This window comes from Narcine bancroftii, chromosome 11, assembly GCF_036971445.1.
Source record: "Narcine bancroftii isolate sNarBan1 chromosome 11, sNarBan1.hap1, whole genome shotgun sequence".
Taxonomy (NCBI): Eukaryota; Metazoa; Chordata; class Chondrichthyes; order Torpediniformes; family Narcinidae; genus Narcine; species Narcine bancroftii.
The window spans coordinates 103586844-103600301 of NC_091479.1; the positions used below are offsets into that span (position 1 = coordinate 103586844).

At 49.3% G+C, this 13458-nt stretch overlaps 1 protein-coding gene across 2 annotated transcripts in view; it reads right to left on the reverse strand.

The window, feature by feature from the left end:
* Window positions 1-10303, reverse strand: part of pawr (PRKC, apoptosis, WT1, regulator) — a 106986-nt gene extending 96683 nt beyond the window's left edge. The window contains exons 1-2 of one of the 2 annotated variants that reach the window (XM_069904368.1): window positions 9998-10303; window positions 7711-8292 (exon numbers count right to left, since the gene is read on the reverse strand). In XM_069904368.1, coding sequence (XP_069760469.1) covers window positions 7711-8292; window positions 9998-10006 — 591 coding nt within the window. In that variant the 5' untranslated portion in view covers window positions 10007-10303. The remainder of the gene's footprint in view (window positions 1-7710; window positions 8293-9997) is intronic. The other variant, XM_069904367.1, reaches the window with a different exon arrangement.
* Between the last annotated feature and the right edge of the window lie 3155 nt (window positions 10304-13458).

The window sequence follows — 13458 nt, forward strand, 5'->3', positions numbered from 1 at the left end:
TTCCATGTGGTACCTTATCGAAGGCCTTACTGAAGTCCATATAGACAACATCCACTGCGCTACCCTCATCCACATTCCTAGTCACCTCTTCAAAAAATTCAATAAGATTGGTCAAACATGACCTTCCTCCCACAAATCCATGTTGAGTGCTCCTGATCAGACCCTGTCTATCCAGATGTTTACAAGTACTATCTCTAAGAATTTTCTCCATTAATTTACCTACCACAGACGTCAAACTTACAGGCCGATAGTTGCCAGGCTTCCTCCTTGAACCCTTTTTAAATAACGGAACCACATGCGCAATGCGCCAATCCTCCAGCACTATCCCCATATCTAATGACATTTGGAAAATTACCGCCAGAGCCTCTGCTATTTCCTCCTTCACTTCTCTCAATGTCCTGGGGAAGATCCCGTCTGGTCCCGGAGACTTGTCCACCTTTATATTCTTCAAAAGCCTTAAAACTACACCTTTTGTAATCTCTATATTCCCCATATTTACCCAATTTGCTTTTTTTATCTCACATCTCCCAATATCCTTCTCCTTAGTGAATACCGAAGAAAAGAAACTGTTCAATATCTCCCCCATTTCTCTAGGCTCCACGCACAGTTTACCGCTCTGATTTTCTAAGGGACCAATTTTGTCTCTAGCTTTCCTCTTACCATTAACATATTTGTAGAACTCTTTTGGATTAGTTTTCACCCTGCTTGCCATAGTTTCCTCGTACCTTCTTTTAGCTTTCCTAATTCCTCTCTTAAGATTCCTCTTACATTCAATGTATCTTTCAAACATCTCCTTAACTCCATGCTTCTTATATCTAATGTACGCCTCCCTTTTTCTTCGAACCAAGTTTCCAATATTCCTTGAAAACCACGGCTCTCTCAAACCTTTTGCCCCTCCTTTTAACCTAACAGGAACATAAAGCTTTTGCACTCTCAAAATCTGATCTTTAAAAGACTTCCATCTCTCTACTACATCCTGCCCATAAAACAAATTGTCCCAATGCACACCCTGCAAGTCCTTTCGCATCTCCTCAAATCTAGCTTTTCCCCAATCAAAAACCTCAACCCTTGGCCCTGACTTCTTTCTTTCCATAATGACATTGAAGCTGATGCCATTATGATCACTGGACCCGAAGTGCTCGCCAACACTAAACTCCGTCACTTGACCCATCCCATTTGCCAACAGTAGATCTAACACTGCTCCTTCTCTGGTCGGCACCTCTACATATTGTTGTAAAAAACTATCTTGCACACATTTCACAAACTCTAACCCATCCAGTCCTTTCACAGAATGTGTTTCCCAATCTATATGTAGAAAATTAAAATCTCCCATAATTACAACCCTGTGCTTATCACAAATATCTACTATCTCCCTACAGATTTGCTCTTCTAGGTCTCGGTCCCCTCCGGGTGGTCTATAATACACCCCTACAAGTGTAACCTCTCCTTTCCTACTCCTCAGTTCCACCCAAATAGCCTCCGTGGATGTGCCCTCTAATCTTTCCTTCCTAGGCACCGCTGTAATATTTTCCCTGACAAGCAATGCAACCCCACCTCCTCTTGCCCCTCCGACTCTATCACACCTAAAACAACGAAACCCAGGGATATTCAGTTGCCAATCACATCCCTTCTGCAACCATGTCTCACTAATCGCTACCACATCATACTTCCAAGTATCAATCCACACCTTCAGCTCATCCACCTTTTTTACAATACTCCTGGCATTAAAATATATGAATTTCAGAGATTTCCCAATTTTTAATCCCTGTTTTCCCTCATCTTTAATAACAACATTACTTACATTTCCTGCCAATTGCCCTTCATCTTCTTCCAGAGCATTTCCCTTCTCTATCACCTGCCCATCCATATTCAAATACTTACTACAAACTTTATTTGTTTGCATTCTAACCTTCTCCTTACTGCTCTGTACTATTTTGTTCACTCCCCCCAACCATTCTAGCAGATGGCTTGTTACTATATCCTGAGAAATCGATCCCTGCAGGACTCTTATTACTTGCTCAGTTTAGTAGATTTTCTGGTTATAAATTGAACCTCAATAAAAGGGCCTTTTTCCATTGAATATGCATGTTCCAATCTATGGACAATCTCTATTTAGATTGGTTACTGATCGTTTTACTTACTTGGGTGTCAAAAATCACCAAGAAGCATAAGGATTCATTAAAAGTTAACTTTTTACCCTTAATTGACCATGTTAAACAATCATTTACTAAATTGTCTCCTTTGTATTAACGCAGTTAAAATGATTTTTTTTAAACCACAATTCTTGTACCTATTTCAGGCGGTTCCAGCCTGCATTCCCAAGTCTTTTTTTAATAACTATTTTTTGAAATTTTTATTTATTAATCATGATAAATCATACAACAAAAAAATACAAATAAAGAAAAACATAATACATACATGATGTTTTTGTAAATATACCTCCTACGGCCCCCACCCCCTACCCTAACCCACCCACCCCTCCCCACCCCCATCTAAACTACTCCAAAAAGAAAAAGAAAGACCGTAACGTCAAACTCTCCATCAGTTGTTTGCCCTGGTTCGGGGCAACACCATCAATGTGTGGGAAAAAGTTTAATAATTCACCCCATATGTTCCAAATATGGGCTCCAAGTTTTAACAAAATAAGAATAATTATTAGGTAAATTATGTTACCTTTTCCGACAGAATACAAGATCTCATCTCCAAATGCCCATCTCTGAATACTCAAATTAGTCTCAATGTTCCAAGTAATTGCCAAACATTTTCCAGCCAAGGTTAAGGCCAATCTCAAAAAAGCAATTTGAAATTCATTTAGTTTTAACTCCAAACTCAATTTCTTAATCTAACCCAATAAAAATACCAAAGGATCAAGTGAAATTTTCATTTTAAAAACAGCTTCTAAAAGTTCCTTAAATCTACCCCCAAAAAAGGTTTCACCGTCTCACATAACCAAGTAGAATGTAAAAAGAACCAACATCTACAACATAAATCAGAAGAAATAAATTTATGTTTCTTTAATTTCTCTGGGGTTAAATATAATTGATGAAGAAAATTATAATGAACCAATCTGTACCTTACATTTACAATTTTAGTCATACTGTCCTTGCATAGATTCATCCAGTCATCCTGAGAGCTAGATATGAGCAAATCTTTTTCCCACTTTAATTTAGATTTATAAACATCTGTCTTGAGCATTTTATTCTGCAATAAAGCATATATCTCAATAGAAATCCTTTCTTGCGACCATCAGTAATATTTCAAATATAGACCACCTGGCTAACCATAACGGAAGCCCAAAATTATCCAACAATAGGGCTTTAATTTGATAATAAGAAAAAAGAGTATTTGAAGATATTCCATATTTCTCTTTCATTCTTTGGAATGAAATAAAATATCCTGCTTCATAACAATCTTCTACTAATTTAATACCTTTCCGATCCCACAACTTCAAAAGTTGATTATTAACTGTAAAAGGAAAAAGCTTATTTTGAAACAAAGGAGTTTTACCCAAGATTTTACCTTGATACCTATAATTTCATTTTTTTCACTCTATAATTCCATTAAATGTTTCAACACAGACAAATTATATTTACTTAATAACTGAGAATTCTTCTGTTAACCAATCTGACATCATTCAATATTATCCCATAATCCGCTTCAAACATCCTGTTAATAAATTTCAACTGTGCTGATTCATAATTCTGAAAATTAGTAAGTTTGCAAACCTCTTAATGCACCCTTCTAAGTTCATTTCTGTAATGACACCCTGACTGTTTTATCTTCCCACAAAAACCTCCTCACCAAAGCATTCCGATCTTCAAAAATTTTTTGAAGAATCTTGCAAGAAATGGATTGAAAAAGATATTGAATTCGAGGAAAGATATTCATTTTAATACAATTAACACGTCCTATTAATGTCATAGGTAAATCTTTCACCAATTCAAATCATACTTAATTTTAGACAGCAAAGGTATGTAATTCAGTTCATATAAATGATTATAACTACTATCTATCTTAATATATAAATACTTAATCCGATTCAACCACTTAAATTTGACAATATGCTTTTTTTAATATTATTAATTCTAGAATTTCTTCATGTTATGGCAGAATAAGAACCCTAGATTAAGTATAGTATTGCCTAATTTATGGATAACTATCTCATGTCTAATAAGTAGAAGTTGCCTGGATGACATTTTTTCAGCTATCTACAGATTAGAAACTTTTTAAATGTTACTTTATCTACTTTTCTGATACCACATTAGACTGAAGTCACTGATAAAATTTTATGTTTAAACCCTTTTCAGAAGAGTTTTTAATAGCAACAATTTATGATTTGGTCCTGAAAAAAAATTCAGTGATTTCTGACAAAATTAAGAATGAACAGGAAAGAGAACTTCAGATTCCTTTACCTCTAGAGACACGGGAGAATATTCTCCAATGAGTTAACACTTCAATGTGTGCTCGACACTCTCTGATACAGTTTAAGGTTGTTCATAGAACCCGTATGTCCCAGGACAAGCTCGCTCGCATCAACCCAATCTGTGACAGATGTCACTCTGAGGTGGCTTCCCCGACACGCACATTTTGGTCCTGCCCTGCCCCGAAAAAAAATATTGGGAAGATGTATTTGATATTATTTCAGCAGTTTTGCTCATTGACCTACAACCTCATCCTATGACTGCACGTTTTGGACGGCCAGTTTTGGACTCTGGCCACTGATCTGCTTCAGCTCGTCGTGTGATTGGATTTGTTACTGATATTAGCCAGGAGATTTGTTCTAGTCAAATGGAAAGACCCCGAAACACCCACTACCTTTCAATGGTTTTCCCAAACTAGAGCATGTTGCTGTTTAGAAAAAAATCAGAAGTTGGTTCTGTTGACCCTTTGGTTAAATTTGAAGAAACGTGGAGGCCATTTATTCAACATTTTCATACGATGTAAGGCAATCCTTTCCAACATTGGTTTTCTGTGAATGTAGAGGAGCGGAATTAACCGCACAATCATTGTTTAACGGCTGAAACACGGGAGCCCAACTTTTGTTTTTTTTCCCTTGTTAGAGGGATATTTTTGTAATAACATTTGATTCATTTTCATGTTTGACCTTTGAAAGATTGGGAGGCTCAATTTCCATATGTTGCTTGATGTTTGTACACGTTGGCCATTGTTAATGCAATCCCCATCTCTTTGTATCATTCTGACTAGCAGAGAAGGGATCGGACAGAGTCAACATGGATTTACAAAAAGTAAATCGTGCTTGACAAATCTATTGGAATGCTTTGAGATGGTGACAGGTAAAATAGATGGGGGAGAGCCAGTGGATGTGGTGTACCTGGATTTCCAAAAAGCCTTCAATAAGGTCCTACATAAACGACTGGCATGCAAAATCAAGGCTCATGGGATTGGGGGCAAGGTATTGTTGTGGATTGAGAACTGGCTGGCAGATAGAAGACAGAGAGTTGGGATAAATGGCTCGTTTTCTGAGTGGCAGGTGGAAATCAGTGGGGTGCCACAGGGATCTGTACTGGGACCCCAGCTGTTCACAATTTACATTAATGATCTAGATGAGGAGATTGGATGTAATAGCTCCAAATTTGCAGATGACACTAAGCTAGGAGGGGTTGTGTGCATGGAATGGGGGGGTCAGGAAGCTCCAGTGTGATTTGGACAAATTGAGGGACTGGGCAGATCCATGGCAAATGCACTACAATGTGGATTAATGTGAGGTTATCCACTTTGGTAATACAAACCGGAGGGCAGATTACTATTTGAATGGCAATAGATTGGGAGATGAGGAAGTGCAGAGAGACCTAGGGGTTCTTGTGCACCAGTCAATGAAGGCGAGCATGCAGGTACAACAGGCGGTTAAAAAGGCAAATGGTAGGTTGGCCTTCATATCAAGAGGGTTTGAGTCTAGGAACAAGGATACCTTACTGCAGCTGTACAGGGCCTTGGTGAGACCCCACCTGGAGTATTGTGTGCAGTTTTGGTTGCCTTATCTAAGGAAGGATGTTCTTGCAATGGAGGGAGTGCAGAGGCGATTCACCAGGCTGATACCAGGAATGGCAGGAATGACTTATGAGGAAAGATTGCACAAATTGGGATTGTACTCGCTGGAGTTTAGAAGATTGAGAGGGGATCTCATAGAGACCTATAAAATTCTGGCAGGACTGGACAGAATGGATGCGGAAGGGATATTTCCAATGGTGGGGGAGTCCGGAACCCGGTGCCATGGTTCGAGGATAATAGGCAAACCATTTAGGACTGAGATGAGGAGGAATTTCTTTACCCAGAGGGTGATGAATCTGTGGAATTCATTGCTACAGAGCAGTAGAGGCAGGTTCATTGAATATATTTAAGAGGGAATTAGATATATTTCTTCAGTATAAGGGAATTAAGGGTTATGGAGAGAAGACGGGGACCGGGAACTGAACTTTAAGATCAGCCATGATCTCATTGAATGGCGGAGCAGGCTCGAAGGGTCGAATGAACTATCTTCTATGTTTCTATGTTTTATGTTTCTTAATCTGAAACTTCACAAAAATAATCTTGTAGACCTCTGAAGTCTCCTCTGATCCTTCACTACAAAGAGAACAGTTTCAGTTCTGCTAACCTTGCCCCATAAGACAATCTCTTCTGCACCCTCCCAATAGCTTCTTCATCCCTCCTGGATGAACTGAACACAACACTTCAAGTATGAAAATGCAGATATGCACACTGTGGGTGAGGTGGGGAGGGTGGGGAGGGTGGGGAGGGTGGGGAGGGGGAGTTGGGGAGGGTGGGGAGGGGGAGTTGGGGAGGGTGGGGAGGGGGAGTTGGGGAGGGTGGGGAGGGGGAGTGGGTGAGGTGGGGAGGGTGGGGAGGGGGAGTGGGTGAGGTGGGGAGGGTGGGGAGGGGGAGTGGGTGAGGTGGGGAGGGGGAGTGGGTGAGGTGGGGAGGGTGGGGAGGGGGAGTGGGTGAGGTGGGGAGGGTGGGGAGGGGGAGTGGGTGAGGTGGGGAGGGTGGGGAGGGGGAGTGGGTGAGGTGGGGAGGGTGGGGAGGGGGAGTGGGTGAGGTGGGGAGGGTGGGGAGGGGGAGTGGGTGAGGTGGGGAGGGTGGGGAGGGGGAGTGGGTGAGGTGGGGAGGGGGAGTGGGTGAGGTGGGGAGGGTGGGGAGGGTGGGAGGTGGGGAGGGTGGGGAGGGTGGGGAGGTGGGGAGGGTGGGGAGGGTGGGGAGGTGGTGTGGGTGAGGGGGGGAGGGGGAGTGGGTGAGGGGGGGAGGGGGAGTGGGTGAGGGGGGGAGGGGGAGTGGGTGAGGGGGGAGGGGGAGTGGGTGAGGGGGGGAGGGGGAGTGGGTGAGGGGGGGAGGGGGAGTGGGTGAGGGGGGGAGGGGGAGTGGGTGAGGGGGGAGGGGGAGTGGGTGAGGGGGAGGGGGAGTGGGTGAGGGGGAGTGGGTGAGGGGGGGAGGGGGAGGGGGGTGAGGGGGGGAGGGGGAGGGGGGTGAGGGGGGGAGGGGGAGGGGGAGGGGGCGGGCGGGGCGGGGGGGAGGGGGCAGGCGGGGCGGGGGGGAGGGGGCAGGCGGGGCGGGGGGGAGGGGGCAGGCGGGGCGGGGGGGGAGGGGGCAGGCGGGGCGGGGGGGAGGGGGCAGGCGGGGCGGGGGGGAGGGGGCAGGCGGGGCGGGGGGGAGGGGGCAGGCGGGGCGGGGGGGAGAGGGGGAGGTGAGAAGGGCTACCTCAGTGGAGGGGATGTTGACCACCCCCGTCGACCTCCTCTTCTCCCTCAGCTTCCTCTTCTCGATCTGCCCCTTGCCTTTGCGGGCGCTCGGTCCTGAGCTCTTCTTCTCCTTGTTCTTGGGACACGGGGCCGGCGAGGCGGCGGGGGACGGGGTTGCGGGGGGCGGCTCCGCTTCGACCCCGTCCGCCGCCGAGGTTCTGGCGGCGCCGTCGCTTCTGCCTTCCTCGTCTCCGCGCCGCGGGACTGGAGCGGGTGCCCGGACACCGCCGCCACCGTGGTTCAGCTCGCCCGCCGGGGCCGGGGCCGGGACCGGGGTCGGGGCCGGGCCGGGGTCGGCGGCGTTGTTAGAGCCGGTGGCGGCGGCGAAGCGGGCTCTCATCTTCTCTCTCTTCGCCTTCCATTCTTCCAGAAAGTCGGTGGTGTTCCCGGGAGGCCGGTAGCCGCCGCTCGCCATCGCCGCACCAACTTTTCCTCTCAGAAGTTTCCAAAGGAACAAAGTTTGGAAAGGGCAGAAAAGTTTCGAGACGGGATGTTCTGGGGGGAAAATGGTTCTGCGAAGGCGGCCCCGGCGCGGAGCGACCTGCAGAGACAACGAACCCCGTGGGGAGCCTTTCTCCGGGACGTCCCGCTCCGGCTGTCCCGGTCGCGGCGCAGGTGCTGCGCCGCTGTCCCTCTGTCCGGCCCTCGCGGCGTCTCCCTGCCCCGTTCCCCCGGTCGGAGGGGACGATTGCAGCAGCGTCCTTTCCCCTTGGGGAGGGCGGTGGGGAGCGTCCTTTCCCCTTGGGGAGGGGCGGTGGGGAGGAGCTCCCTTGGCGGCGAGGGGAGGGGCGGGCGCTGCGTCTACCTGGCCGTGGGTGCGGCGCTGTGCCGGGAGAAGGGAGGGGAGGGAGCGCCCCGTGTGGGTCACCGCTGGCGGCGGGCAGGGGGAGGGAGCGCCCCGAGAACAACGCCAGGACAGGTGGGGGGGGAGGGAGCGCCCCGCGGTTCACCCCGGGGAACTGGAGGAGGAAGGGAAGGAGCGCCCCGAGGAAGGACACACCGGGGTTGCAGGAGAGGGAGGTCAGCTCCCTCACTGCCCCAGCCGGGTGGTCTGGAAAGGAGTTAACCCGAGTTCGCTGGGACCTGCCGGAGAGCTTGGATTCAGCTTGGTTTGAAGAAGGCAGACATTCCCGGGGACAGGGGTTGCCGAGGGAGCGCCGCGCCGGCAGGGGAGGAGAATGCAGAGGGAGCGCCGCGCTGGGTTGGAGGGGGCCGAGGGAGCGCCGCGCTGGGAATTGGAGGGGGCCGAGGGGAGCGCCGCGCTGGGAGTGGGGGCCGAGGGAGCGCCGCGCTGGGTTGGAGGGGCTGAGGGAGCGCCGCGCTGGGAGTTGGAGGGGCTGAGGGAGCGCCGCGCTGGGAGTTGGAGGGGCAGAGGGAGCGCCGCGCAGGTTGGGGGAGGGGCCGAGGGAGCGCCGCGCAGGTTGGGGGAGGGGGCCGAGGGAGCGCCGCGCTGGGAGTTGGAGGGGGCCGAAGGAGCGCCGCGCTGGATTGGGGGGGCCGAAGGAGCGCCGCGCTGGTTGGGGGGCCGAGGGAGCGCCGCGCAGGTTGGGGGAGGGGGCCGAGGGAGCGCCGCGCTGGGAGTTGGAGGGGGCCGAAGGAGCGCCGCGCTGGGAGTTGGAGGGGGCCGACGGAGCGCCGCGCTGGGAGTTGGAGGGGGCCGACGGAGCGCCGCGCTAGGAGAGGAGGGGGCCGAAGGAGCGCCGCGCTGGTTGGGGGAGGGGGCCGAGGGAGAGCCGCGCTGGGTTGGAGGGGGCCGAGGGAGCGCCGCGCTGGGAGTTGGAGGGGGCCGAAGGAGCGCCGCGCTGGGTTGGGGGGCCGAAGGAGCGCCGCGCTGGTTGGGGGGGCCGAAGGAACGCCGCGCTGGGAGTTGGGGGGGCCGAGGGAGCGCCGCGCAGGTTGGGGGAGGGGGCCGAGGGAGCGCCGCGCTGGGAGTTGGAGGGGGCCGAGGGAGCGCCGCGCTGGGAGTTGGAGGGGGCCGAAGGAGCGCCGCGCTAGGAGAGGGGGGCCGAAGGAGCGCCGCGCCTTGGAGAGGAGGGGGCCGAAGGAGCGCCGCGCTGGTTGGGGGAGGGGGCCGAGGGAGAGCCGCGCTGGGTTGGAGGGGGCCGAGGGAGCGCCGCGCTGGGAGTTTGGGGAGGGGCCCCTTCACATCCACGTGCTTCTAACTCCAGCATTGTTCGGGCATCCACCTCAGTTGCTGGCAGACCCACCCACTCCAAACTGGCCCTGCACATCGAGCTCTCTCTCACCTGAAACATGGCCTCGAGTGTGTCAGAGTAAAGCAGGAAAGTCTGCAGACCCCGTGACTGATGGTGGAGAAACTCTGCTATTTAAAGGACACTGTTGGACCTGCTAAGATAAAGATACATAACCAACGTTTCGGGCTTGAGCCCAATTCACTGTCCTCGAGAGTGTGACACTTTGTCGAAGAGAAAAGATTCATTCAATGCCTCTCATAACCTTCTTCCATGACTCTGAAGCAGAAAACATTCCTGCACAAGCCTTCAGCCCTTCTAGTTTGTGCTTTGTTCCATTGACCCGCACCCAGTTCATATTGCTCCATACCCCAGTTAAAATACGCAGTTAAAATTGAGCCCGCGTTCTGATGTAACACATGACAAAGGATTGCATTTCAAAGGGTTGGGGGTCACTCTCGTTTCACTGTGTGTGTCTCTCTCTCTCTCCACCCACCCCCCACCCCCCACCCCCCCTCTTCTGATGTGCACCTGGTAGCTGGACAAACTTGTTTTTCTTATAAACTCCATAAGGTCACCCCTCAATCTCTCTGCATGGGGGGGGGGATGGAGCAAACTTTTTTGCTTGCAGAACTCCGTAGTTACGAACCAGAGGTAGGGAGAATGGTGTCAACTTCCAGTTCCAGCATGGTGAGTCTCATTTAAATTATTTTTCTTCAACCGTGAGCAATCTGAAGCAGTGCTTGCAAAATCCCATTTCTTCAGAATTCGATTATTTTGTTTCAATTGAATCTGAACCAAATTGCAAATACAAATTTCACCAACCTCCCAGAAGGGGTTTCCAACACATCCCCAGCTGCCCACAGACCCAGATCTCCCAACGCCTCTGATGTTGGTATCCCCCTCAGCCACAGGTGGAGCTCCTGATGCTTCCAACGTGGGTTTGCATTCTGGGCCTCAGCTTCCAACATCTCCATTGCTAACCCCCGTCCCCACTGACCATGTGCTGGAGCCATCGTCGCCTTTTCTGTACCAGGGAATAAAGACCCAACCTCTGCTCTCACTCATGCCCTGCAGACCCAGCCCCACTCTGCTGCATCTCCTCTGCACCTCTCCCACTTCACTGAGTGATGCTGGCCAAGAATCTGCAGACACATTGTCCCTTCTCCAAGCCTGGAGAACCAGAGTTGGGTTCAGTACCTGAATCTGGAAAAGCTCCCAAGTTAGGACGTGTGAATCCACAGTGAAGATAGGGGAGTAGAAACAGAAAACACCAGTGGGCCAAATTGCAACAAAGATTCAAGATCCTTTTATTCTCATGTAATAAGACCAAATCTGTGATCTGACACAAAATTTCCTTAGTCTACATTGAAGAGACTGGGTGCAGACTGGGAGATCACTGAACAGCACCTCAGTTCTGTCCACCACAATGATGTGGATCTCTCAGTGGCCACCCATTTCAATTCTCTATCCCATTCCCTTGCTGAAGTGTCTGTCCATGGTCTTGTGTACTGTCAGACTGAGACCACCTGCAAATTGGAAGAACAGCACCTCATCCTCTGAGTGGGCACCTTCCAACCAGATGGCATTAATATCGACTTCTCTGACTTTCATTAACCCCCCCCCCCTCACTTCTCCTGTTGCCTTTCCCTATCTCTGTCCATTCCCTGTCTCCTTTTGCACAGACATGATCAATTTTACCTGTGTGACCTTAAAAGCATGGAGTACTCAGGCCCACTTCCCCCAATCATGGAGCAGAAAAGGTCCCAGAATCCAGACTCTACATGTGGTCTCTCCATGCTGAATATCGAACCCCCCCCACCCCTCACTTCAGAACCTAATCCCCGACTGTAAGCCGATAGCCACAAAGAGCAGGGAATACAGGGCAGGAGGCAGAGAATTATCTGAAGACCTCTGTAAATACAGGCCGTTAGTTGTAAGCGAATATAAGCGTGTTTATGCTCGTCCCTTATCACATCCAATTAACACCTTTTGTTGGTCTGGATTCCTCCCCCGTTGTTTGAAGTCTGAGACTTTTTGATATATCCTCCTTCTGCCTTTTATCATTCTTCCTCGAAGGGCTCCGGCCCAGAATGTCAGTAAGATATCTTTGTCTCCTATAGATGCTGAAAAGACCAGCTGAGTTCATCCAGTATTTCAGTGTTTTAACTCCATCCAAGTTGCTGCAGTCGATCAGCCCATCAGAGAGTCAACATATGCCAGGTCTGTTTCAGGACACTGTGAAGAGGGGCTGCACAGTCCTGGGAACTAGGACCATCTCACATCCCTGCAGGGGACAAGGGACAGTCCTCACTCTGAGCTGGTGTCAGATTTCCAACCTTGAAGTAAATTTGCACATTTCCCTTGTTCTCTGAAACCAGGTTTTTGCTCTAGCGATCATGTTTATTTTCCTACAGAATTTGAGCAAATATTTAATGCAAAGATTTAAATAGTGGGCATCAGCTTTATTTTTGCTTCATCGCTTTGGATCCTTGCTGATGTGATAGGCAAATGCAAGGCAGGCATCCGTGTTATTACATAGATGAGGCAGGACATCGTGCCTTTGTAAAAAAAACAAAAAAAACTTGACCCCTAATGTCTCCCCGAAACTTTCCTCCTTTCACTTTGTCCAGACATCCTCTGGTGTTTGCTACTCGTGCCCTAGAAAAAAGGGCTGTTCACCTTATCTCTGCCTCTCAGAATCCTGTAGACCTCTATTAAGTCTCCTCTCATCCTTCTACGTTCCAAAGAGAAAAGTCCCAGCTCTGGTAACTTTGCCTCATAAGACACATCCTCCAATCCAGGCAACATCCTGGGAAATCTCCACTGCACCTTCTCTATAACTTCTACACCCTTCCTGTAATGAGGTGGCCAGAATTGAACACAATACACTAAATGTGGTCTCACCAGATATTTATAGAGCCACAGCATTACCTCAACTCCTGAACTCAAACCTGATTAATGAAGCCCAGCATCCCATAGTCAAGTTTATTGTCATCTCATTGAACAAGTACAATTTGACAAACCAGCGTTCTCCAGTCCTCAGTACAAAATCACACAGACACACATACAGACAAAAAGTTGCTTAGGTCATTCAGCATTCTCACTGTCTGTGGGAAGAAGCTGTTCCTCAGCCTGGTGGCGCTGGCTCTGATCCTCCTGGATCTCTTCCCTGACAGGAGCAGCTGAAAGATTTGGTGTGTGGGGTGGAAGAGGTCTTGATTTTGTGCACCCTCTTCAGACAATGATCCCAGGAGATCATCTTTGGAGGGAGGGAGGGAGAATCCAGTGATATTCTCAACAGTTTTAATCACCCTTCGTACAGATATTTTGCAGCTACCAAACCACACTATCATATAGCCAGCCAAGACATTCTCCTGCTGCAGAACATTGTTGGGATACAACCATACAATTCCAGCACAGAAAACAGGCCATTTCAGACCTTCTAGTCCATGACAAATACCGAATCCCACCTATTCCCGTTGACCGGGCCCATAACCTTCCACACTCTTGTC